This window comes from Hippocampus bargibanti, linkage group LG06 (assembly GCF_051943395.1).
Source record: "Hippocampus bargibanti isolate YZ-2025 linkage group LG06, ASM5194339v1, whole genome shotgun sequence".
NCBI lineage: Eukaryota > Metazoa > Chordata > Actinopteri > Syngnathiformes > Syngnathidae > Hippocampus > Hippocampus bargibanti.
The window spans coordinates 20625805-20652369 of NC_142739.1; the positions used below are offsets into that span (position 1 = coordinate 20625805).

Consider the following 26565-nt stretch of genomic DNA (forward strand, 5'->3'; position numbering starts at 1 on the left):
AAGAAAATGTTTTTAAAAAACGTGGGGAAGTCCGAAAACGTTGGGAAAAAAACTGCATTTCCTTGTTAATTCATACAAGTACTTTACCTGTCTGGGCAGGTTGTCGGCCATGAAAAAGGAATGTCCCACGAGGCCTTCGGGCCCTCCGCTGCCGTGGCTGCCGTGGCCGCGGTCGGCCGTTTGGCCGCACGTGTCGCAGATGACCGTGCGACTGCGCAGGTTATACTCATTCTCGCCGCTGGTGCTGTGAGCGCCCTGCAAAGGGACCGGAGGAGACCAAAGAGCGGTCATCAGTGCACATTTAAAGGACAACCGACACCATTTTTTTGGTTTCCTAACTGACGTCAGAAAAACGTTTTACGGCATCTAAAATACCCAAAAACACGCAGTATGATATTTTCAATCAAATGCAAAACACCAATAAAAATGACTTAGTGTCCCAAAACTGCCACAAATGAGCTCGAAACTGGGGAGATTCAGAAAGTCCCACCCCCTTGTTCATGACATCACTATGGATCACACACTGCCTTGCTCCAGAATCAAAACAATGGCTTCAGAGAGTTTAGATTTGGAGAAGATGCTTTCTTGTTACTCATTCAGTGATGACTATGATTCAAATAGTTCTGAAGAGGAAAGCATAAATGTTTGCAATCGATTAAAGAAGTCCTTCCGTATCCATTTGAGCCGTCTACAAGCGATGAAACCGGTAATGATTTGGACTCCGATGTAGCGCCCAGAAAATGCACAAGATGGCGCACAAGCTCGGTGGGCTGATTTGTCCGCTGGGAATTTGTGTAAGCTTACACCTTCTTTATGCGTGTTACCGCAATTGGCTGCGACATACGATTCACCATTGCGTTAGTGATGTAGTTTTCCTTCTAATTTCGCGATCAACACGATGTTTTCAGATGAAACAAAGTACCCAAAATGCATTGTGTGTTGCTTTCTCGGTCAGGGGCGTTCCCTCCGTGACGTCACTTCGGGCATCGTCAACAACTCAAAAACAAGACTTCCTGAATATTCAGTACAAGTCTTACTTCCAGGTTGAGTGAACACTGGCGCGTGTGGCTGCCGCTGCTCACCCGTAGAAAAAATATCCTGTGACTGTAAAGTGTCCTTGAGAGTTTTGAAAGGCGCTTATAAATGAAATGTATTATTATTATTATTAAAACGTAAAATATAGCTATATTCGGTGGAATTTTTGTAAAATGCGCTCAGTAGAAGTCATTTGAAGTGATTTTACAAATTATGGACGCAACTTCTACGGAGATGTCCTTGAACTTCGCTAGGATGATTGTGGGGGTGTGACAAAAACATTAAATACTGAATACTCACATCATCGTCATCCTCCTGGAAGAGGGTGCGGGTCACTTTCCGGCTGGCCATTTCCTTGTGGAAAAACACAAAAGTTGTCATTCACGATGCATTCAAAGACACTGGTAATTTGAATAAATCACACATTTTCATTGAGGTTTTCAGTATTTTATTTGTTTTTTTTTTTACAACCGCTTTTTTTGGTTTCTTGTTGATGTAGGGTTCAAATAAAATATAAGAAATATAAAAAAAGGTAAACTGTCAAAAAGATGACTGATTTTTAAAAAAAGATGGGGATTAACTCATTCACTGCCATTCCCGAATTGAAAATATGAAGTGGAGTGCCTTCCGGAATGTGTTCACGTTTTGTTTTTTCTTACAGGGGAGTCGATAAAGCGCTGGTCAGACCTCTGGCAATGTTTTTTCCCTTCCACAAGGGGGCAGCAATTGCCTTTTGTCTATGTTAGCGCTTTGGTTAAAATGCTTTCGAAACCAATATTTATGTATTGCATTGTATTTTGTACCGCAACCCAAATTTCAAAGGTCACCACTCATAACTTAGGAATTAACTCTTTTTTTTCCTGATGAAAGTAGAGAGTCTAAGGTTTCTTACGCTGCATTGAATGTTTATGTAGTCCCAAAACTCAATATTCTGTGGGTTCTGGAATTGGAGTGATAATGACAAAAACCCTGGCACTGGAGTGGTCACATTTTTGGACATGTCTGGCAGTAAATGAGTTTAAAATAAGCAAAATAAATTGAGGTTAATTCAGTGACAAAATGTTTCGTAAGCCCTCGAAAATAAGGTTTGCATAAAACGACACGGTAACAACAAGCTAAGTGCTCCCTTTTTCAGATTCACCTCTCCAGCGGCACTGATGAGGATGGTTTGCAGGACGTCGCCGGTTCCCCACGAATCTTGACTCTTCCACACCAGATCCGAAGGGGGGCAGTGGGTTCCGCCACCTGATGCCGCCCACACCTTTGGAAAGGTTAAAGGTCAATTGTGCTAGCAATTTATTTGTTTATTGTCTTGTAACTGTCAATAAAGGTGAATTTAGATGCGGGAAAAGAAATCTTTGTGTATCTTACAGTGACGGTGGCTCCAGCCTTCAGGGTGAACTTGTGGGGGAACTTGTAGATGATGGCAGCGCCTCCGCCCACTTGTCTCTTCAACTGCCAGCCAGCCAGGGATTGGTCCTTGCGGGTAAGAAACGTCACACGTACTCATTAGCAACAACAATAATAACAATAACAATAATAACAATGATGATGATAATTATAATAAAAATAATTATTATTAGAATAATGATAATGACAATAGTATTAATAGTAACAATAATAATAATATAGTAACAATAACAATATTGAACAATGATAATTATAATTAGTATTAAAATAATTATGATTCTGATAATAATAAATAATAATAATAATAATAGTGATGATAATAATAATAGTAAAAATAATGGTAACAATAATAATAATGGTGATAATAATTATTACTGTATTAGTATTATGATCATGATAATAATAATAGTAACAATAGTAATGATAATGATCGTGATAATAATAATAGTAATAATAATGATAATGATAATAGTAATAATTATTAAAATATTGATGGTGATAATGATAATAGTAATAAAAAAGTAATGATAATAATACAACAATAATAATAATAATGTTGATGATAATAATAGTAATAGTAACAATCATCATCATATATAATATTAGTTTTTATTATTATTACTATAATAGTAATAATAATAATAATAATAATCGTAACAATAATAATAGTAACAACAATAATAATAATGTTTTTGTATCAGTTTTGTTATCACAATCAGCATAATAATAATAATAACAACAATTCCTAAATTGGCTGCATGTTGAGCATCATCGATTCTCCACAATGAACAGCCTTTTACAGTTGATCTGGAAATTACAGCCGATTGTATTGTAAAGTGTCCTTAAGAGTTTTGAAAGGCGCTTAGAAATTAAATGTATTAATAATAATAATAATAATAATAATAATAATAATAATAACACATTTTATCTATCCTAAACATTTTTTGTGAGTGTCAATCTCGGGCGCTCACCTCGTCGCTCTTGTTGCTGAGCTTCACGTACTTCCCCTCTTGATCCACCTCATCCACAGTGACACGTCCGCTGGCAGCGGCGTGCTGGATGATGCGCGTCTTGGTGACGGTACCCCCGACCACCGCCAAGCTGGATGTGTCGCTGTCGTTGTCATTGAGACGACGCTTCTTGGTGGCTCCCGAGGACGTGCGGCTGCTGGAGGCGATGCCGGGCGTGGCGTGAAGCAGGCGGCTGGTACTGTGGCTGTGGGACGAGCCCGAGCTACGCGTCACCGTCATTCGGCCGGGCTGAGGGCTGGGAGACAGCTGCAACCTGAGGGAAGAGGCAGAGTCTGCAATGAAGGCACCCTCATAATATTTAACATTTGTCATTATAGTTTGATTTTTTTTCTTCCATTTTCATTTTTCTTCCATTCAGTCAGTTTTTGTTGGTTTTTATAGCGAGTTTGATAATTTGTTTAATCTGTATTTTTTATTGCTTGGCTTTTAGTTTATTAACTAAAGCATTAATTCTTGCTAATTAATTCTTTTTTTCAACATAGTATACTTGAAATGTACCGTATTTTCCAGTGTACAAGGCGTACCCAAAAGCCTTGATTTTTTTCAAAAGATGAAACTGTGCCTTATACGCAGGTGCGCCTTATATGTGAAGAAATGTTGCGCCACAACATGTCTCGCAACTACTGTCAGCAGCCACGACTGAATTTCCCTCTGTAGATCAGTAGTGCATAACCTAAAGCCTCTATTGTAGCACTTTATAATGTGGTGTGCCTTATATTTGGAAAACTTTTATATATTTGGGAAACTTTTCATTCATTGAAGGTGCGCCTTATACATGGAAAACGTTTGAAAATACACCATTCATTGTGGGTGCGCCTTTACACCAGAAAATATATATAATATTTGTCAAGTGCATGATATAAAAAAGCCTTTATATTGTGAAATAAAGTAAATTAAATTGCAATTGTCAAATAGTTTGACCTTCTGTGTGGATGTATAGCAACACCCAAATAAATACAATTAAAACGAACCCCAAAAGGTCATGAATCAGCACATTATTAAATGGAGATATTTTTGGAATAGCTATAATTTGTTGTAATTAATATAAGATTCCTTTTTGTTTCTTTTGAAAACATTTTCTATTTGTATTTTAGTTCACAATAAAAATGATTCCAATTTTAGGTTGAAGTACAGTACAGAGATACCTTGGCTTACAAACTTAATTGGTCCCCAGACAGAGTGTGTAAGGCGAAAAGTGTGTATCCAAAACATTAATTTCCCATAGGAAACCATTAAAATGAAATAATCTGTTCCCAGGTCCCCATAAAACATGATTTTCTACTTTTTAATTTTCTAAGCATTAAAGCTACACAAAATATACCTTATTTCATGTGTAACAAATGTGCTAGGATATTGTAATTAAATAAACTGTACCATTTAATAAAGTAATTTTATTTACTTTTGTGATGGTCGTTGATTGCTTGATGGAATGGAGTGACCAGTTTCATCAGCATTAAACACGTGATAAGGAACGTAGCCTTCTTCTACCATCTCGAGGAATGATTCCTTGTAAGCTTTATCGTCATAACTGGCTGCCTCACCATCACGAATGACACTATGAATCCCTATACGACGCTTAAAGTTCTCGAACCATCCGTGGCTGGCCTTGAAATCATCAATGGATGACAAACTTCCAGGTTGCCTCTTGACGATACCCGAGTAAAATTGCCGTGCTTTCTCTGCAATAATTTTACCTAGTTCCTCATCAATTGTGTTCTGTTTAGCTGGGTTGATAGCTTTCTGCATGAAGTGTCTCAAGGAGCTCTGGGTTGTACATATTGGAAGTTGTGATATTGCAACAGCAACAGATGCAGGCAGACACGCTGATTCCCTTGCTTGTCCTTTCTCTTAAAATTGATGAGATATTTTAACCTTGCAGTCTACATTCTGCCTATCAATAAAGTTGAAACGAGTCCAAATTTCACTGTGTCTTCTATTCATTTTCTCACTCTCTCTGTCGTCTGACTATCTACTTATATTTGCAACTCTGTGTTTCTGTAAACCTCCCCCCCTCACTGCTGCGTTCTTGACCAATCACGTGCGGCTTTAACCAAAGACTGGGGGCGGGGAATAGAGGACAAAAAAGTCGGCAGCCATTTCCTTATTAGGAGAACGGTCTCGTTCGCGAACGACACATCACTCATTGTGGCGTTCCGTGTGTATCCCGAAAAATAGTTTGCATGACAAGATTAAATTCTCGTGAATTTAACATTCGTAAGCCGAAAAGTTCGTTAGCCAAGGTGCTCATAAGCCGAGGTATGACTGTATTTCACTATTACAACCGTCACCATGTCCTCACCTCTCCTCCTCGCCTTCCAACAGCTTCCTGTAGGCATTGATCTCCATGTCCAGGGTGAGTTTGATGTCAAGGAGCTCCTGGTACTCATCCAGCTGTTGGTGCAGGCGCGCTTGCATTTTGGCCATTTCGCGATCCTTGTCTTCCATGCGACGCCGCATCAAGTCGCGCTCCCGGCTCAGTGTCTCCTCCAACTCGCGCACCTTTGCCTCACTCAGGGACAGCTGCGCAGGGAGAGAGAAGTTTAAAATTTATATACAAGGAGGCTTAAAATAAAACGGACCTGACCTAAGGGTTGGTGTTGTTTTAAAGACTAACTGGCAAGAGAGTAGCACAGTAAATTAATTTTAGGGATTATCCAGTCATTAATATTATCGTTATTACTGTATTTTCCGGTGTATAATAATAATCAAAAGATGAAAAAACATGTTTTTATTTTATTTTTTAAGAGGCATTTCATTGTCTTTGCATTCACCACTTATTTTTTTACTCCCTCTCTCGATAGTCTCTCTATGTAAAGTCTCTTATATTTAACATTATTATTCTTTAATACATTTTTTTCCAATTTAAATACAAATGGTACTATTTGGATTTTAATTTGGCAGTGAATATTAAGATAATTAAAAAAAAAAAAAGCAACATAATTTTTTATTTTAAAATACCGTATTTTACGGTGTATAAGGTGTGTATAAGGCGCACCCATTTTCTTCAAAAGGTGCACCTGCATATAAGGTGCACCTTATACGCAGGTGCGTATTATATGTGAAGTAAAATTGAGTCACAACAGGTCTCACAACAACTGTCAGCAGCCACTGACTCCATTTCCCTCTGTAGATAAGTAGTGTGTAACCCCAGCCTTATAAGTTTTTTGAAAACTTGGATATATTTATATATTATATTTGGAAAACGTTTTTTCATTCATTGAAGGTGCACCTCATAGTCCGGTGCGCCTTATATAAGGAAAAAAATTAAAATACTCCATTTGTTGGGGGTGCGCCTTATACACCGGAAATTACAGTCATTTTCAAGCGCAGCATATGAGCATGTTTGTGTGCGCGCCCACCTGTTTCTGCAGCTGACTGAGCTGAGCCGACAAGCCCTCCACTCGAATGCGTGTCTGCTGTAGCTCTTCATGCGCAGCGCCCATCAAGTGGCTGTTTCGGTCAGCCGACTGCCGAGCATTCTCCAACTGATGACGACGGGATGAGATTAAATGGAGGTGAATTGAGCCCCAAATTTGACACAATAATCGGATCAAAGGACTTCGAGTTACTCTTTGGGCTTAAGGTTTTGGCTTGAATGCTTTTGATTGTGGATCACATTGAAACTAAGTTAGCTTAAGTGTTGGTGGTTAGCATTGCATTAGGGGAAAGGAATTAGTGTTAGCACTACATTTGGGATTGGCTTCAGCAATTAGCTCTGGACTTTGGTTCAGGGCAGGTGAGGACAACAACAAGTCAATATCAGAATTCCGCACAGTTTGCAAATGACCAGATCATTTGAATAGCATGTGAAGGAAAAACTCTCAAATAACCAAAACCAGAGTTACTTGTTAACATTTACTTTACTCTTAAAGCAGCAGAGTGGTTAGAGTTAGGATTTGTTTTTACCATTTGCACTGGAGTTGAGAGTTAGATGTTAGTGGCTACAGTTGGCATTAGCATAAGTGTTGGCAGTTAATAAAGCTATTTGGGTTAGAAGTTACTAATGGCCATACTGATGAGTGGGTGAATGATTTTGTATCTGTTATCATAAAGGCTAGGAGTTATTGGTAAGCATTTCTATTGTGGTTAGCATTAGCATTACAATTAAGGCAATGGGGGCTTGGGTTAGCGGTTAGCATTAGGAGTTAAAGTCAGTGCTTAGCTTTCCCAGCGAGAAGTCCCGGTTAGGGTGTTATGGATTAGTGTTAGGGTTTAGGGTTTATAGCTAGGGTTAGACACTAGCGTTGGTTTTAGCCATAAAACAGATTGACGAGTTTGTGGTTTGTTTATGAACACATTCTTCTGTAAGGGCCAATCAATGTCAAAGCTTGAACAACAGGTGGCGCCAAGCTGCAATTTACCTTGGCGTTGTAAGTCTTCTCCAGCTCGGCTTTGTAAAGTCCAACCTGATCCTCATGCTGAGCCCTCAGCTCGGCCAGGGCCTCTGCCAGTTTGCTCTCAAACTCCAGCTGCCGCCCACTGTCGATCTCCACCATGCGAGACTCGTGACGACGTTTGGACTCGCGGATTTCCTGCGACGCATAATGTCCCATCGGTCATTCATTCAGGGAAAAACAACCTGCCGGCTCATCGGACAAAAGCTGACACCTCATTGTAGAGGTTCTTTTGGAATTCCAGCTCCTCTTTCACTGTCTGCAGACGATTCTCGGCATCCACGCGACGAAGCATCTCATCTTGAAGCTGACGACGGGCGTCTGCCAGGGCGCCGTCCAACTAAGGGGGTCAAAGACAACCACATACCATAGTTGCTTTCTTTCACTTTTCAAGGTGTAAGACCAATGTTGCTATTTCATGCTCGGATTCCCAGCAGGAAAAAAAAACAGGTTGTGGATCTGATTATAAGGCAAAGAATGGTTCTCTGAGAGGAGGGATGTAATCATGAAGGACAAGGAAGAAACAGAAATGGAAACGGATTTATAGGTACTTCAAGTATGTCAAATGATTTGTTATACAATTTGAAGTATCTATCCATCCATCCAACAAGTAATTTCTGAACGTGCCACTGGGTGGAGCAATGAGGCAACTTTATATTCCTTCATAAAGTCAGCTCCCAACCCTCAACCAGCGATTCAAATAGGCCCAGTCTTTTGTTTACCTTGCCTAGCTGAGCCTTGAGCTCCTTGATCTCGAGCTCCAGAGTACGCTTCTCGCCGAGGGCTGTACTCAAGGCGGCATCTTTGGAGTTAAGCAGAGCCTCCAGGTCCCGGAGGCGGGCCAGAGCTGCATCCAAGTCAGACTCCTTCTTGCTGTTCCTGTCCGACACACCACCAACACCAAGATGACGATGTCAAAAACATACTATGGACACTTCATTGTGGAAAATATTCCCCTAAACATTCTGGAATGTATCACATTTGTTCCAAATTATTCCTAAAGCTGGAAAAGCACATGGGGCTTCTGGTTACTGATCTTTTTGTATCCACCCTATTCAAAATCATGTGCTGGCGTTACACCGCATGACTCTAAATGCCTTGTACTTTAACACGTGTTCCACATGTTGCCACCAACACGCTGCAATTAGCCTGAAATTAGCTGGTAAGCACCCATTAAACTCAAGTCATTCAGTGAGGAGAATTCAAGTTTGCCACATATGTGCAGATTCACAAAGACTGCTGGCAGGAAAAATAGACAGAAACAAGATCCCTGTAATTCAATTTGCTCCCAGGGGAAGTTCTCCGTTGTATCTTGTTACCGTGACTTATTGTGGCTTGAATGGGGACAGACAGGGCCAGAAGCTAAAGAGGCTAAACTATCAAACGATATGCTAAATGCTAATAGCGCTTGACCATTTTGATCATCAACATTAGCACCAATGCTAGCGTGAACACAAAAGGTGCCATGGAGGGGGCAAAGGGGGGTCTGACAGTATTGTGCACTTTTCTGACGGGCACTGACTACACTAGCAAAACAAAACAAAAAATACAGCAAAGTGATACTCAGTGCCAAGTTAGCGATTCGGTTGCAGTATTAATTAATTATGCTTAGCCCTCGGGCAGCTTGTATTTCAAAAATCAACTGGCAAACTTAACAACACAAATAAACACAACATGGGCATCATTTGTGTTAAACCACAAAGGAGCACAGTGGAAAGCAATCATGGTAAACATTGACTCGTGGTGCCTATTTATACTGTACGTTATGCTAATGATGTTTTTTTTCCACGAACAAGCTGAAATTATTTTTCCAAGGATGCCCCACCTCACAGGCACATCTATATTTATTTATATACAGTAAAGTCTCGTTATATCGATATCGGATATATCGATAGTCACGGTTATATCGATACTATTTCTATGCACGCACGGAGAAAATTACATGCAAACAGGGTCGGATATATCGATAGTCACGGTTATATCGATATTTTTTCGGACTCCCTTGAATATCGATATAACGAGACTTTACTGTATATATATTCTATTGGGAAACAGGAGCATTCAAGTTTAATGGCATAATTTTTACCTTAAATGAACATATGAATGTATTAAGGATTTTACATGATTCATATACCAGTACAAATATTGACCAGACATACATGAACACAAAATGCAAGCCAAGGCCATCAAAAAGTAGACAAGAATATAACAGTGCTGTACTGAAAATTGCCACCTTTGTTTTTTTTTCAAGAATTCTTCAATATTGAGATGAGCTAAAAAGTAGCAGTCAGCGTCAATAAGGACACTAACGTGTCTCAAGATAGGACAAATAACAACTGTTGTCTTCTGATAAAGAATGATAAAGCGTGATTGTATGGTTTCGCCATAATGGATTCATTGGAGACCCTGTATGCATGTTTTTTTAATCACAAAATAAAATCAGTGATTGCAAACAAGACAATAACTACACTAATCCAAAATGAAGCATGGGAAAGCGGCACATTGCCAGGTCAATAAGGTTGTAAAGTGGAACACATTGTACAAGTTGTAATTGACTTCTTTTTGCACTGGTACGACAACCATGGATTTTAAAAGGTGACCTAAAACCCATTGCAGTATTTCATCCATTATTTCCGATGGAGAAAAACCATTGGGAAAAAAAATTACATCTTGCCCTTGTTAGACATAATGCACATGTCGAATAAATGTGACAGTTGCAGTCCCCAGCGGAATGGACCACATATGCCGTTGGTTTACTGTGTATATGCGCGAGCGTGCGCGTGCGTAATTGTGTCCTTTGATGTCATGTACTATTTAGATCTTCACGAGTGTCTGTGTGTATGAGCTCTTCCCGAAGGCAAGACAGCCTGTTTATATCATCTAAGTCTGATTTGTGTAAGAACGAGGCCTCTGAATAAACAATTTTGGAATGTCACCGATTCCCGGGAAGAAATTAGCACCCAAAACCTGGGGCAGTTGACCTGGGGCACACAAACAAACAAATAAATAACTAAATAAATGAATAAAATCTGAAGGCCACATGCCCAAAGTTAAAAAAGGATGTCGGCCATTTTCACTTGAAGCAGCCATTTTGGGGCAAATTTAATGACTTTGGCAAACTTGCTGGTATCCCCTACAAATACAGACAATGCAATATTCTCAAGTTATGTGCATATGGAACTTAATAAGGGCAAAACATGGCGTCAAATGTTGCTCAGCATTTTGAGGCTTGCTCATGAAATGTGTGGATTATGTCTCAGTATAGTTGTGGTTGATGATGGTAACCTGTGTGATACTGTGAGAAGGGTAGAAGAGGCGAGAGAGTGAGAATAGAAAGACGGGAAAGAATAAAAGAGGAGAAATGTGAGGAGGAGGAATGTATTGGCTCTCTTCCCAGACTCAGCGATGACTCACAGGCAGCTATCTTTGTCCACCGCGCCAGCCACAAGCGCATAAAAAAACTCCCTTCCTGCTTCCCATTCTGCCCAGGTTTGCTTTGGTGTTGCCAGGGCAACCCCGACGTCAGGGCTACTAGCATGCGCGAGACGTGACATACAGTATACAACCTGTTTTTTTTTTACACTATGACACAAAGAGGAGGAAAGAGAATCAGTGGGTGTTTTTTAAATGCTACAGTATGCGAAATGTATTAAAATTATATTTATAATTAGTTGGGTTCAATTGGAAGATAGGTGGCCTGTCCCCCAAATTTTACCAAAGCAAAATATTTTTGAAACTACACATTTTAATTACTGTAAATGTTGTAAATAAGCCTACCGTAGATAAAATGAATGCGATATTTTTTAATTAAAAAAAATAAAATAAAAATAAAATAAAAAAAAAAATCGCTGGTCAAACCCCTGGCCATGTTTCCCTTCCATGAGGGGGGGGGGGGCAGCATTTGCCTTGTTTCCATGTTAGCGCTTTGTTACAGTTTTGGCTGTTGTTAAAGCGCTATATAAATCAATATGTATGTATTGTATTGCATTTTGTACAGTGGCCCCCATTTCAAGCTTAGAAAACTCCAGACCCATATACTATAGGAATTAACTCTTTTTTTCTGATGAAAGAAGAAAGTATAAGGTTTCTTACACTGAATTGAATGTCTATGTAGTCCTAAAACTCAATATTCTGTGGGTCCTCCAATTTGAGTGAAAATGACAAAAACCATGGTACTGGAGTGGAAACATTTTTGCACTTCGTCTGGCAGTGAATGAGTTAAACTAAACCATTCGATTGTAAAATACTACTTTCATTTTGAGGATGATTTGAAAATTAAAAAAACAAACAAGGTATTCCCAGCTTTAGTGATCAAACTGGGAAAGACACACGAAAATATCTCCAGGACACATTGCCCAACTTGAGCAAGAAGTCAGACATTTTGGTTTACAGTAGGTATTTTGTGCAAATTCCTTCACAAACACATCATGGGAAGTGTGTATAAAAACCTCATAGACCACTTTGGCAGATTGACATAAATCTGGATGGACATTAAAAAAAAGGGCTGAAGAACTCATGAATCAAACCGAAGAGGAAGCCGACCATTTTGTTTTTAAAGCAGCCATGTTGGACAAATTCCTACTATTGAATTTGCTCCGAGAAGTCACTCAACCACATTGTATAACAGACAAATCCCTTGTGTGTTGTTTTACATATTTAGCTAAGAAAGACATCTTCTGAATTAGAAAGCACATATACGACACAAATGAGACACTTTAAGTCCCAGCAGACAAAATGGAAATGGAAATATTTTTGTTGAACATGTCACGATACAAATTGTGCGTTGACACAAGTGAGGACCGATTTCAGTGTGAAAAGTGCTTTTCACACTCACATGTGTAAACGCACAGTTTGTATACTAAACAGCAGAGCACAAGTTGAATCAATCATCCATTTAATTATTTGCAAAGCTTGTATGCCTCACGCCAAATAACATGAGCAGTACATTTGGATGTTCTGAGCTCACCATTTGGTGACTGTTGCTACTTTTTTGATGGAAGAGAGCATTTGTTACAATTGGGCCCCACTCGCCGCCACCTTATGCTTGGACAGCTGGACGGGGCCGGCACAGAGCCATCTTGTTTGTGCCACTTTGGTTGTGAACAGTTGCCACCCAGGGCACTGCAATTGGGTGGAGAGGAGGCACGGTTACAAGCTATTAATCTCAGACACAGACACACTGATGCACAGAGAGACAGACACATACAAATTTTTGCAGAATTGTGGGGACTTAGCATGTGAGGCATTTGGTGTGCGCACACACACACCTTTTTGGCAAACACACAGGCCCGCGCAGGCGCGCGCACGCACGCACACGCTCACACACACACACACACACACACACACACACACACACACACACACACACACACACACACACACACACACACACACACACACACACACACACACACACACACACACACACACACACACACACACACACACACACACATCTGGTGAGCGTCTGTGAGTGTCTATGGGTGTGGGTGGAGTTTTCCCAATGAGTCCCCATCCAAACAGAACGAACAGGTTTTTTCCCAAATTTTGTAGCGATTCTTTGATCTAATCACAGCTCAAAGATCTAGATAAGGGTCTTATGCAGAAAATGTAGTAAAATGGAAGCAGTCAAATGACCTTCACTTAATGGGTGGAGGACAATGTGCAGCATTGTGTGTGTGTGTGTGTGTGTGTGTGTATTACGCGGCAGGCAAAATGTGATGAGAACAAACGCCACGATGAGAACAAACAACATGGTTGTTTCCAGTTTCAAATAAAGCGCTGCATGCCTCAAGGCTCCCCAGGCTGTGGCGGAGTTGATCTGGGGAGTGGGGGGGGGGGCAGTGTGGGTAGAGGGTGTGGCAGAGAGCAAATCGCGAGTTGTCTAAGAGAGTGTCGTAAAGCGAGTAGAAGCAAGCTAGATGGAGGCAAAAGAAAGAAGGTGGAGGAGTCCGGGTGTTGACAAAAGAGGTGGAGCAATGTATTTTGTTTGGCGCGTCGCCACGAGAAACTCAACTTCATTTGTATGCAAACACTGTAGCTTGGCAAACACAGTCACTCAAGAGTGTGTTTGCATGTGTGTGTGTCATACGAAGTGTCGCTGTGACATCCCCCGTGTGGTTGTGCAATGATATTCAGGAGAGAATGAGTCACGAGTTCTGAGTAGTTTTTCACATTTCATTCATTCATCTTGATTATCTGTTTGTAATCCTCTTCCGACGATTGTCATATCACAACAAAAATGTTCATCATAACATTAAGATGTGGTGCCATTTAATGAGGCTTTCCTGGGATTTGGTATTAGATATTTTTGTAAACAATTATTTTACGATCACTCATACAGTAAAGGTGATGCAGGTCAGTAAAATAATATATTTTTAGTAATGGAAAAAATACATCTGGGGATAATTTTGCTATACGTCAAAGCTGCCGTAGTGTACAGCCTTCTGGGAAAACTACCCGTGGTCCTAATATGAAAGCGTTCATATGGTTCAAATTGAAACGTTATTACATGTTACATAACAAGCCACAGTGAATGGAAAGCCACCAGCTTTTTTACCCGTGGCCCACTGGGAACATTCATCCGCCATTTTACACTGATTTACAGTGACTCACAGAGAACTGAGCTGATGCCAAACTTCCACGGAAACTTCTATAAACTTTTGCACGCACACACACGCACACACACACACACACACACACACACACACACACACACACACACACACACACACACACACACACACACACACACACACACACACACACACACACACACACACACACACACACACACACACACACACACACACACACACACACACACACACACACACACACACACACACACACACACAACTTCAAATCTCTTGCCAAGAACTTCATATGCCAATGGGTTGTGCAGACGAATCTCCTCATTTATACAATGTGGGAGAGAGAAAAAAAGCAGCGTTTGGACACATCTGCTATACATTTCCATGGTAGACAACAATCCCTTATTGTTAGCCTTAAGAATTGAGCTTGAAATGATAAAACCTTTAATCATCCAACCACATTGGATGGCTTCACAGCTTCACAATTTTTGGGGCTCATGTGAGCACATTCCAAAATAAAACCACGCGCAAGGGTCACTTAAAAAAAGAGGAAAAATAAACGACAACAAAAAAAGTCTGATTTTTTGTTTCATTTCTGACACAAGTCTGAGACTTTTTTGTGCAACCAGTCATGAAAAAAATTCAAATTAACTCTCCAAAGAGCAAGCCAAGTCTCCAAAGAACAAGCCATGTCCAAAATGGCTGTTCCAAACTAAAATGGCTGACTTCCTGTTCAGTTTCAGACCAGAGAAATTATACATATTCTTTCATGTCTGCTTGATTTTGTGAAAAAAAAAAAAAAAAAAAAAAAAAAAAAAACTTTCCGATAATTGTCAAAACTAACAAACTTGTCACCTATGTTAGATTTCATGATAAAAAAAAGCTTTAAAAAAGCTTCACAACCTCTAGTCACCTAAGTGTTGAGGGTAACTGCTTCCATTATGGGATGTATTAGCTGAATTCTTCAGTTTAAAAAAAAAATAGCCCCTCCCAAAAAAAGACAAAAACGGCCATGCTTCTGTTTCATTTTGGGCATGGGTCCTTGAGACTTCTATGTGCAAAAATATGTCAGCTCAAATGGTTGTTTATTCGGTAAACAGATGTTGATTTTTGTTTAACTTGTCAACATTAAAACTATTTTTGTACATCTTGTAATTTTGGTCATGTCCACTCAATTTTGCATCCACTGGGGAAAAAGATGCCACAAATGGTAAATTTTCTGTTCCGTCCGTTGTTGCCAATGTATTCAAACTCGTCACGTTCAAGCTTGTCCAGCCACGGCGTGTTCACAAATCTTTTTCACGCCCTCCATTCTGCCGCCGCGCCCTAAAACCGCCGCCCTCCTAACTGGCAGGTTACCCAGCAGGTAAATCCTTTTTTTGTGAACGGCCAACTGAGAACCATCAAATAAACTTCACTTTGTCTCCATTAGACAGAATAACAAGCGGAGTACTCAATCAATGTTATGGCCCACGGTAATGAAAGTATCACTAAAAAGACACTTATAAAAGAAAAAAATCCCACAAACAATGCATCACAATATACTGTAAAGTGACTGAATATTAATAAGGATTATGAATGTATTTATGAAATCAATGGTGCACATTGTGTAAATAGTTTTACAATAAATTCAAGAAAGGAAACAAGTCTGAAAAATGGAAAAACTTAATTTGGCACAAAAAATTCACAATTAGTTGTAATACTATATACATATGTAACTTTGACTAAAAAAGTATTCCTGTAAGATTTGTTGAAATACCCAAGACAGACAGACAAAAGATTAAAATTAACACCCCCAAAAATCTAATCTATTTAAATATTTTCAAATATTAATATTCAATAGAAATTTGAGCAGGAACTTATGCAATTTTGTGAAGAGAAAACAATATGAATTAAAACTTAGAATTATATTTTTTTTTCATTTGTATATTTATCGCAATAAAGTGTTTAGTTAGGAATGGTTAATATCTAATATTTTACATATTTTAAAAGTGAAATATTCACCCTAGCCCGCAAAAAAAGGGAGCGGCGCGCTGAGAGCCATGCCACATGTGTTCTCTGCAGTAGTTCTACATTAACACTTTCTATTCACGGGAACACACACACACACACTTTACTATTTGCCCAAATAGTCACTCATTCCAAACTTGGCCAATCAGATCAACCCTGCTGAGTCACCAATCGCTCTCTCACGAGGGAAGGTTGAGGTTTGACGGTCGCTGCGGCAATCAAACACAAAGCAGCCCGGAGGCGCTGCTAACTGTGCAAACAGGGTGATTTCGGAACGCAACTGGCCATTGCACGTTACAAGATTGAAGCTGCTGATCACTTTGCGTTTTGAAAGACAACTGGAAAGACAAAGCTTCTGCAAAGGGGGGGGGGGGGCATTTCTAAGTGTCCACTATACTATCCTTAGTAGCAACTTTCCTAAACTGCTCCATGACATTCCTGGGATGCCAGTGTTACCTGTGGCATTGCACAAAATAATCCGACACATGGGAGATGTTAATTTAAAGACAATCCACAGGCCGCTCCATACATTCATCCGCCGAAAGATTTTACATACATGACAATGACAAGCCTAAATGTGATCGAAATTTCTTTTGCAAATTTGAGAAAATAGAACAGATCTCCCACCTAAAAGTAGGTCTCTAAATCCGAAGTACAAGCATCTGCAAATAGCTGCTTTAAAATTTACAAATGGCAGACTTCCGGTGCGTGTGCGTCATGAAAATGTGGCTTTGGGTGCTATCAAATAATCTAACAATGTCAGTTTCAAAAACCAAGATGGCTTGGCCAAATGTCACATTGATGAAGTCAAACAGCCTGCAAGGAATAAACTAAAAACATATACATATGTATACATAACAACTTCATTCCTATTCTTCAAGGAAATTGCTGAAACTTAAAATGGAAGCTTCAAAACAAAATGGCTAACTTTCTTTGTGATTTGCAGAGGGGCTTTTTGTGGGTCTTTTCATGATGGACATGCCTACCAAACTTAATGTGACCAAGTCTAATTGGATAACGCGCGCTTCAGAAATTTCTGAAATCCTGTGTTTTTAACATTTTGTGGGTCGCCTCATGATGGACATCTACCAAAATTTCATGTTAACTCTTTTGCTGCCATTCTCGAATTGATTCGGGTTTTGTTTTTTCTTGTGGGGGGTGCCGATAAAGCGCTGGTCAGAGCTCTGGCAAAGTTTTTCACATCCACAAGGGGGCAGCATTTGCCTTTTGTCCATGTTAGCACTTTGTTACAGCTTCAGCTGTTGTTAAAGCAGCTCTATATAAACCAATATGTATGTATTGTATTTTGTATAGCCGCCCCCTTTTCAAGTTCAGATAACTCCAGACCCATATAACTTAGGAATGTATTTATTTTTTCTAATGAAAGAAGAGAGTAAGGTTTCTTACTCTGCATTGAATGTTTATGTAGTCCTAAAACTTAATGTTCTGTGGGTCCTGCAATTTGAGTGAAAAGGACAAAAACCCCTGGCACTGGTGTGGGCGCATTTTTGCACATTGTCTTGTGAGTGAAGTGAAACGGACCAAGAAATTGAATTCAAAATAATAATTGGTGGTCACTAGTGTAAAGGCACCAAACAAATTCAAATGAAAGTGATCAAAATCCTGTGGGATTGTCGAGTTTATGAAATTATCGAACAATGGCCGCCCTGTTCAAACCAAAATGGATGACTTTCTGTGTGGTTTTGTGCGTAGCTTCTTGAGACCTATTTGCGGGGTTAATCATAATCGTCATGTTGAGGTAAGCCCTCCAAATGACAAAAAAACATTCATCAAGCTTCCTTACCTAGCTTTCAGCTCCTTGTACTCCTCCCTGACTTTGCCCAGCTCCAGCTGCAAGCGGGCCCGCTCCCTGGCCACCTGGTCCAGGGTCTTGCGGGCGTCGGCTAGCTCGGCCTCGTACGCCGCCTTAATGCCGCTGAGGTCTCGGGTGACATGCGACTCGGATTCGGTGATGCGCAGGCGCAGGCCCGCGTTCTCTGACTCCAACGAGCGCACCTTGTCGATGTAAACGGCCAGTCGGTCGTTGAGGTTGCAAAGGTCCTCCTTCTCCTGCAGGCGGGTGATCCGGGCCGGTGAACTGGCACCGCGCTGGCTGCGTCTCTGGGTCGACGTTTCCATGACGATGGCGGCAAGGACTTTGGAGTGGAACGGTCACTGCGGAGTTTGCAAAAAGGTCATGTTAGATTCTGCTCAAAGATCCGCTGCGACTCGGCAGAACTAGAAGTGAACTAGAAATAGCGGCCTAAAAATTTTTATGAATAAATACAGTTGGCGGCTGACCGCTCTCACATTAAAATTGTCATTCCTGATGTTATTGGGTAAAAATATTTTTCGGCAACAATGTGGTTCTCAATAAACGCAGTGACTGTGTTCGGATGCATTCATTCGCCTAGATGAATTGGGATTTTTTTTGTGGTAATTTTATGTATTTATCATTATTTTTTTTATGTATTTATTTTTTAAAAGGACAACCGACATCACTTTTTTGTTTCTTAACTGACATCAGAAAAACATTTTATAGCATCTAAAATACCCAAAACACGCAGGCTGATATTTTTATTCAAATGCAAAACACCAAGAAAAATAACTTAGTGTCCAAAATCTGCAAAAAATTGAGCTGCGAATTGGGCATTTTCAGACGGTCCCGCCCCCAGTTCGTGACGTCACGTCAAGACGTCTTGCATTGCTGGAGAATCAAAACAATGGCTTCAGATTCGGAGAATATGTTTTCTTGATACACATCCAGTTATGAATATGATTCAAATAGTTCTGAAGAGGAAAGCATACATGTTTGCAATCCATTAAAGAAGTCCTTTTGTGTCATTTTGAGGCATCTGCAATGTAGCGTCCTACAAAAGAGGCAGAAAAATGGTGACCAGCTTCTGTGAGGAATGAATCAGCCCGTTTCCACAGGCTGATAAATTCCTTCCATGGAGCTTGGACGCCCTCTTCTGCCGGCTTTTGGGTGCAACACGAGGTTTGCAGACCAAACAAGTACAGCAAAATACATTGACGTGATGAAAGGACTGCATGTGTCTTTTTTTCGGTCAGTGGCGTTCCTTTAGTGACGTCACGTACGGACTCGTCACCAACTCAAAAACAAGACTTCCTGAATATTCAGCGCGAGTCTTAAACGTAAAATATAGCTATATGCGGTGGAATCTTATTAAAATACGCTCAGTAGAAGTCATTTGAAGCCATTTTACAAATTATGGACACAATTTGTCCGGAGACGTCGGTTTTCCTTTAAGGGTCTGTCCATAGCCAGTATAAACCTCGTTGTATTGGCATTAAGAGCCTTTTTTTAAAAAGTAGTGATAAAAACTTTCCACATGCCTCCAACTTAAAATCATTGAAATGTCAGTGCGTTTTTTTTTTTTTTTTTTACAACCTCCATTATTCAAGTGAGCGAGGCTGGACGTACAGTATTTCCCAGCTCAGACACGTGAGAAAAAGCCTCCAAGCCTTGCTTTTTTCAATGTATTTATTTATGCATTTAAGTGTTGCTCATATTTATTAGTTAGTTATCTATTTATTCAGTTATTAATTTGTGCATTTATGTTTTTATAGTGGGAGATTTATGTATTTATGTATTTATTTATTTAATGGATTTATTTATTTGTTTGTTTGTTTGTTTATTTAAATGGAAATATTGGCCAATTTATCTGTACATATGACTGCTGAATTAAATACATTTGCACATTTAAAATACGTCAAAATTAGGAGTTATACTCTATTAGCTTTGGGGTTATTTTAATTTTTACATTTTAAAATCAGTTATATTTTTTTGTGTGGTTTTGTTTCGATATGTTATAATATTAATTGATTGAAGGATTTTGATGTTTTATGATGTCGTTTGGTAGTCTTGTTTTTTGGAAAAGCTATTGTTCTTATTTCACGTAGGAATGTGCGTTTTTAAATTTCAGTTTTCGTTTTGCTGTTAATCATAATAACCTTGCACGCTAACAAGAACAATCATACTCGAGTTTCAACGGCAACAGCTGACAAGCAGCTAATCAACTAGCAGCCGACTCACCGGTTTGCCAGATAACAGCGACCCAACACCATGCAGTAATTTGCTGGAACCCATGTCACTCACCAGATCAAGCCCCGCCTTTTAAAGCCATATCGACAAGAGTACAATATGACCATCGCAATACCGGGTAGACACAAATCACACCTCCACCTCACGTTTGCATGCCTTTGTGTCTGAATGTGTAACCCAAAGTAAATTAAAATATTTAAAAACCTGCCACACTAATCAGAAACTAATTCATCAGTACACATTGGTGCAATTTAACAAGTGCTTTGTACTGATAATGAAATGTATGATGATGATGATGATAAATGAATAAGATATTTTTTTTCACCATTCAGGACAACCACAGCAAAACGATGCCTTCAGGAGCACTATCACCTTTACACACCAGCACACCTACTTTAGACAAAAGTCAACTCGCAGAGGTGCGGGGGGGGGGGGGGGGGGTCGCAAGTGGGCGGAAAACTTTTTGCCACCTACCAGCCCCACTGTCATGTGCACGCACAACACCCACATGAGCGGCAAAGTCCCAAGCTCTCTCCGCTCACTCAACACATAAAAGTGCTCATTAATACACAAAAGCGCCCATTTAATACATCAAAGTGCTCATTTACACTCTTCACTCATGTGTCGAGCTTTTATCCAATGCCTACTTTCCAAACGATCCAATCTCCCCTCACATCAAAAAGATGTCCCCGACCTATTCCCGGTACACATGGAAACGCTTCAAACAAAAAAGAAAGGAAAAAGACGGAGGAGTTTGGACCTTACCTTTTCAGGGCTGCAAGTAGAGGCAGAAGCTTGCTCGACGCGCGTGTGTGTGTGTGTGTGTGGGTGGGTGGCGAGGAGGAGAAGAAAAAGAAGAGTATTCGCTTACTGGTTATGCGAGTGTGTGTGTGTGTGTGTCATTGTGTATTTATGCGTGCGCACGCGCATGTCAACGCCTGGAAAACTGCTTTCCGGCTTGTAGGAAAGCAGGGAGGGACAGAGGGAGGCAACTAGGAGGAGTCTAGACAGAGTGTATGTGTGTGTGTGTGTGTGTATATGCACGAAGTGCAGCTGTTAAACTCTATCTGCGCGCACTCAGAGTGAACAAACTGACAGATAGACAGACATCTCCGCTGATGTGATGACAATATGGAGGCGCCCCCTAACTGAAAGTCCGTGTATGACTATTAAAGTAAAAGCCCATTCATCACGAGTTTACATTACACCGTCACCCGCAATAAGTGCAATTTTTAATATAATTTTTGTATGGTGTCCCACAGCAATCTGTATTAGCAGCGCTTATTTTTATTTTATATATTTTTTTTCAGAAAATAATACATATATTCTACATATAAAACAATGGTCACAGGATTTTCTCTTTTATCTAAGTAAAAAATAATAAAAAAATAAAAATAATAATCCTCACTTCTTTAAAGACATCCTGTCTATGCAATCCTCTGAGTCCCCGTAAAGGAGCTTCTGGTTTTCCATTCAACTCAAAAATTCACAACAAAAGCAACCAAAAAAATCCAGTTATCTTATTCCCATTATACATCCAATACTTCACAAGCGAAATCTTCAAATGTCACAACGGGGAGATTTTTGCTTTTATATGTTTTCTCTGTCTCTGGGTGGAGTTTATGGAAACCATGGAAATAGAGAGGATACAAAGACAGGCATATACGTGGGTGCGTGTGTCTGTGTGTGTGTGTGTTTAAATATGTACCAAGTCTTAGTTTGGTCTGGTGGTGGCAGGCGTATTGGAAAGTAGCAGTCAGAGTTTTAAACAACTGCCTCCTTTTTTCCCCTCATATTGTCTTTCCACGAAATTTCTACCGACGAACCCATCAACAGGAGTCGGGCTTGCAACATTCCAAGCAGGCAGACACACAAAAGGTGTGTCTGTCGTCTTTGACTTATGACACCTTCTCACATACAGAGGAATGTCAAACTGAAATGTACAGTAAGTGTGTTTGTAGAGGGTGCGGGGGGAACTTTAATAAGACAGAGCCTCTCCCTCTGGTTTTGAAACCGGACCCTGCCACTATCTTTTTTCTTTTATAATTCATTAAAGGACAACCGACATCTCCGGACAAGTTGTGTCCATAATTTGTAAAATCGCTTCAAATGACTTCTACTGAGCGTATTTTACAAAGGTTCCACCGCATATTGCTATATTTTACGTTTTAAGACTCGCGCTGAATATTCCGGAAGTCTTGTTTTTGAGTTGGTGACGAGTTCTCACCCTACGTCACTGAAGGAACACCTCTGACTGAGAAAGGACATACCTTGCATCATCTCAATGCATTTTGCGGTACTTTGTTTGGTCTGAAAACTTCGTGTTGATCCGTGTTGATGGCGAAATTAGAAGGAAAACACATAAATAACGCAATGGTGAATCCTTGTGTGTTGTGACAAACATTTTGAGCCCATTGAGCCCATGTATTATTATTACACACGGAGCTTTGTCGCCATCTTCTGCCTGTTTTGTTGGGTGCGACACTTTCCCTCCCCCTATTGCCTCAAAATGACACGGAATAAATTCTTTAATCGATTGCAAACATGTATGCTTTCCTCTTCAAAACTATTTGAATCATATTCATAACTGGATGTGTAACAAGAAAGCATATTCTCCGAATCTGAAGCAGTTGTTTTCATTATCGAGCAAGGCAAGACGTCTTGGCGTGACGTCACGAACTGGGGGCGGGACTTTCTGAAAATGCCCAATTTGCAGCTCAATTTTTTGCAGATTTTGAACACTAAGTCATTTTTATTGATGTTTTGCATTTGACTAAAAATATCATACTGCGTGTCTTGGGTATGTTAGATGCTATAAAACGTTTTTCTGATGTCAGTAAGGAAACAAAAAAGTGATGTCGGTTGTCACTGCTGGCAAGAAAAGTACAGCGATGAACATTCACCAGTGGTGGGAGCTAACAACAAACAAATACTTTGTGGTTCATGGTGGCTACACTTTTTGAAGGCAGCAGTAATTTGCCTTACTCCATGCGAAAACCTAAATATTTTAATGAGTACATTTCAAACCTTAACATTACATAACATTGAGCGTTGGAGGGACTATTACGAATAGGTCACGTTACCAATGTCGGGCCCGTGGATAACGTTTGCCTGATGAGAAGGCAGAATAATTTTGAAACATAATCTGACTGCAATTTTTTTGTGATTTAATTTTAGATGTTCTTAAGATCCTCAAGAAACAAATGTTTTGAGTGAAGTGAATCTGCATTCATGTCTTGCTGGCAGTTTTATCACTGCAAACGGCAATGGCTCTGAGCTAAAGAAATGGATGGATGGATGGATGGATGGATTTTCAGTGGAGAAATTTACATTTCACAGCAGCAAAGTGATGAAAGGAATGAAAGTAGAAAGACAAAATACATGAGCTGCTGAAATACCCTTTACTTTTTGTGTACTTAACTACAGGATGTGAGGACTGACATGCCCATTTGCCAGAGTGCAAATGTGTAACAGAAAGTGGGTTGTTCACATTAATGATTGAAAGAATCCTAAGGTATCTCTGGAAATTTTATTTCCTTTTAAGATAGCGCACACAAACACACACACATAAAAGAGTAACATGTGTAATTATTGCGGTGTCATTTTCCCTTCCTGGCTGTGGCCGCTGAGGACAAGGGAACGTGCTCACCCATTCACACACACACACACATAAACATACCCATGCATGCGCCAAAGGTCCTTTCCGACACGCTCCCAAAAATCAACTGGTCCAATTTTTGGGGGAAATTCAAGTAAGTAAATGTAAATTTCTCCACTGTGAGACTAATAAAGGCAAATCCAATCCAATCCAAAAGGCAAAGATCAAAAATAAGATTTTGGGCGCACATATAAATGTTTGAGTTGAAGGAAGAAGGTTAACATTGGAATGCAAACACTCAAGGTGTACATATTGTTCTACTGCTATAATAATGACGATGATGATGATGATGATGATGATGATGATGATGATGATGATGATGATGACATAAATTTGCTGCTGCTGAAATGTAAATATACATTTCTCCACTGTAAAACTAATAAAGGCTAATCTAATCTAATGATGATCACAATATTAAATTAAAATATGTTTTTTTTTTCAGATTTAACCTTTTACATTTTTTGGGATTGAGTATATTTTAATCGTGAAAGTACAACTCATCTAAAGCAATAACAGTTTTGACGTCACTTGACATCAGCTATTTTGTGCATTGTTTTTTTTATTTTAAGAAGGTTTTCTTTTTTGCAATTGCATGAAACTTAGTTGCAGGTGATTTATTCTTATATAATTATTGTAATTGGTGAGTTTTAGCTTGGTTTCGTATTTTTCTTTACATTTTATGTAGTTTTTAGTGTTTAAAATTCTGTTTTTTGTTTATTTCTGAAATTAAATATTTTTAATTCTTTCAAAAATATTTATTGAGGCCTTTTTTTCTTTTTGCCTCATTTGATTTTCGATTTATTTTTTTAGGTTTGTTGATTTTGTTTAGCGTTTTAATAAATTATTTCGAGATTAGACGTATTACGTTCAGTCAGCAAGTCACATGCTCGTTGCTCTTTTTCCATACAGAAATTGTGTGACGCCCTCTGCCGACCTTGGAAAAAAAACAACAGGCCCTCGCTCAGAAATCCACTGGCGTCATCTAGCGACAAAGGAGCCAAAAAACAATAATCCAACAATCTGTGCGCGTTCTTGAAGAGGTTACAGAGTTCATTACGTCACCTAATGTAAACAACCATCTAATTTAAACCAACACGGTAGCTAACACCCAAAAACTCGCTCCACGATCCCAACCGGAAACGATACCTGACTTTTCTCCAGTCTTCCTCGAGGTCGTCTTCCGAGCTGGCGTCTTTGCCACGCGTATTTTGCGTCAAACAACACTCTTGCCGCAGTGGGCCCACTGTCTCATAGCAGGAAAAAATGGCAGACACGTGAGGGGGGGAAAAACTACGCGTTGATTCCAACGAAGATGAAGTCGCGTTCGAGCACTCTTGCTCCAAAAACTAAAACACACAATCAAGGGGGAAATGTTGTCTGTCTGAATGTATGTCGTGGGAGTGGACTTACTCGCTAAGGCTAAGCTTTGCTTAATTGCACAGTGCCACCAGGCGGACGTAATTGACAATCACGGAGGCTATTTTAAGGGGGACGGGATCATGTGCCGTATTTATGTAAAGACGTTTCCGCATTTATTATTAATTGGATATTACTGACGTAGAATAAATCCCTTTGGGGCACTCGGTGATATTGGTGCTTCATAAAAAACAGTTATGACATCATCATATTGAATTCAGAAGATTTGAACTTTTTTTTACACTGGCCATTGTGCTGTCTGACAAATAAACACCTCGGATAGTCATTCTTTACAGAGTGTAAAGGATATACATATCTGTCAAACTTGGCTAAAGCTTCCCTTATAAATGATTACAATTCCCGCATTAAAAGTTATAGTACGCCGTACAAACGTATTTGAAATGATTTAAAAACAACGCTCACCCAAGCGGAAATGCAAACTTTACCGCGCATGCGCACATTATGCGTTAATCAGCAGTTGAGACGAACTGGATTTGAGCCAAAATGGTCTTTGTACGATCGGTTAACAAGTTGTTTTCGCATGAAAGTTGTAGTACGCCGTAAATTATTTGAAATGATAAAAAACATCTAAAATACGGGGAAAACGTATTAACTGACAGGTATGCAAGATTGTGTTCTGTTATTTTGTTGTTAAAATATAGTGCTGTTGTTAAAGCGCAATATAAAACAATATGTATTGTATTCTATATTGTCTAAAATTTAGTCAATTTAGACTTTAAATGTATAACTGTTTGTGATAAACCTGTTACTTAAGCTGTTACTGCATGACCACAGGGACGCTATTTGGCATTGGCATGCAGCTAACAGACCAAAAGTTTCAGCCCTGTGGGTCTTGTTTCAACTGACTGGGGGTGGCAATAGACAGCTTGAAGCCTTGTTTTGAATACTTGTTTTGAATATTTTAGGAATAAATGCAAATTCAGCCATGTAG

At 39.7% G+C, this 26565-nt stretch overlaps 1 protein-coding gene across 2 annotated transcripts in view; it reads right to left on the reverse strand.

Moving 5' to 3' along the window:
• Positions 1 to 25574, reverse strand: part of LOC148896725 (lamin-A-like) — a 28672-nt gene extending 3098 nt beyond the window's left edge. The window contains exons 1-12 of one of the 2 annotated variants that reach the window (XM_088997810.1): positions 25344 to 25574; positions 18278 to 18648; positions 8593 to 8749; positions 8085 to 8210; positions 7838 to 8008; positions 6836 to 6961; positions 5776 to 5996; positions 3417 to 3729; positions 2407 to 2514; positions 2177 to 2296; positions 1336 to 1389; positions 88 to 255 (exon numbers count right to left, since the gene is read on the reverse strand). In XM_088997810.1, the coding sequence (XP_088853936.1) occupies positions 88 to 255; positions 1336 to 1389; positions 2177 to 2296; positions 2407 to 2514; positions 3417 to 3729; positions 5776 to 5996; positions 6836 to 6961; positions 7838 to 8008; positions 8085 to 8210; positions 8593 to 8749; positions 18278 to 18612 (1899 nt within the window). In that variant the 5' untranslated portion in view covers positions 18613 to 18648; positions 25344 to 25574. Of the gene's footprint in view, positions 1 to 87; positions 256 to 1335; positions 1390 to 2176; positions 2297 to 2406; positions 2515 to 3416; positions 3730 to 5775; positions 5997 to 6835; positions 6962 to 7837; positions 8009 to 8084; positions 8211 to 8592; positions 8750 to 18277; positions 18649 to 21304; positions 21461 to 25343 lie in introns of those variants that run through there. The other variant, XM_088997808.1, reaches the window with a different exon arrangement.
• Between the last annotated feature and the right edge of the window lie 991 nt (positions 25575 to 26565).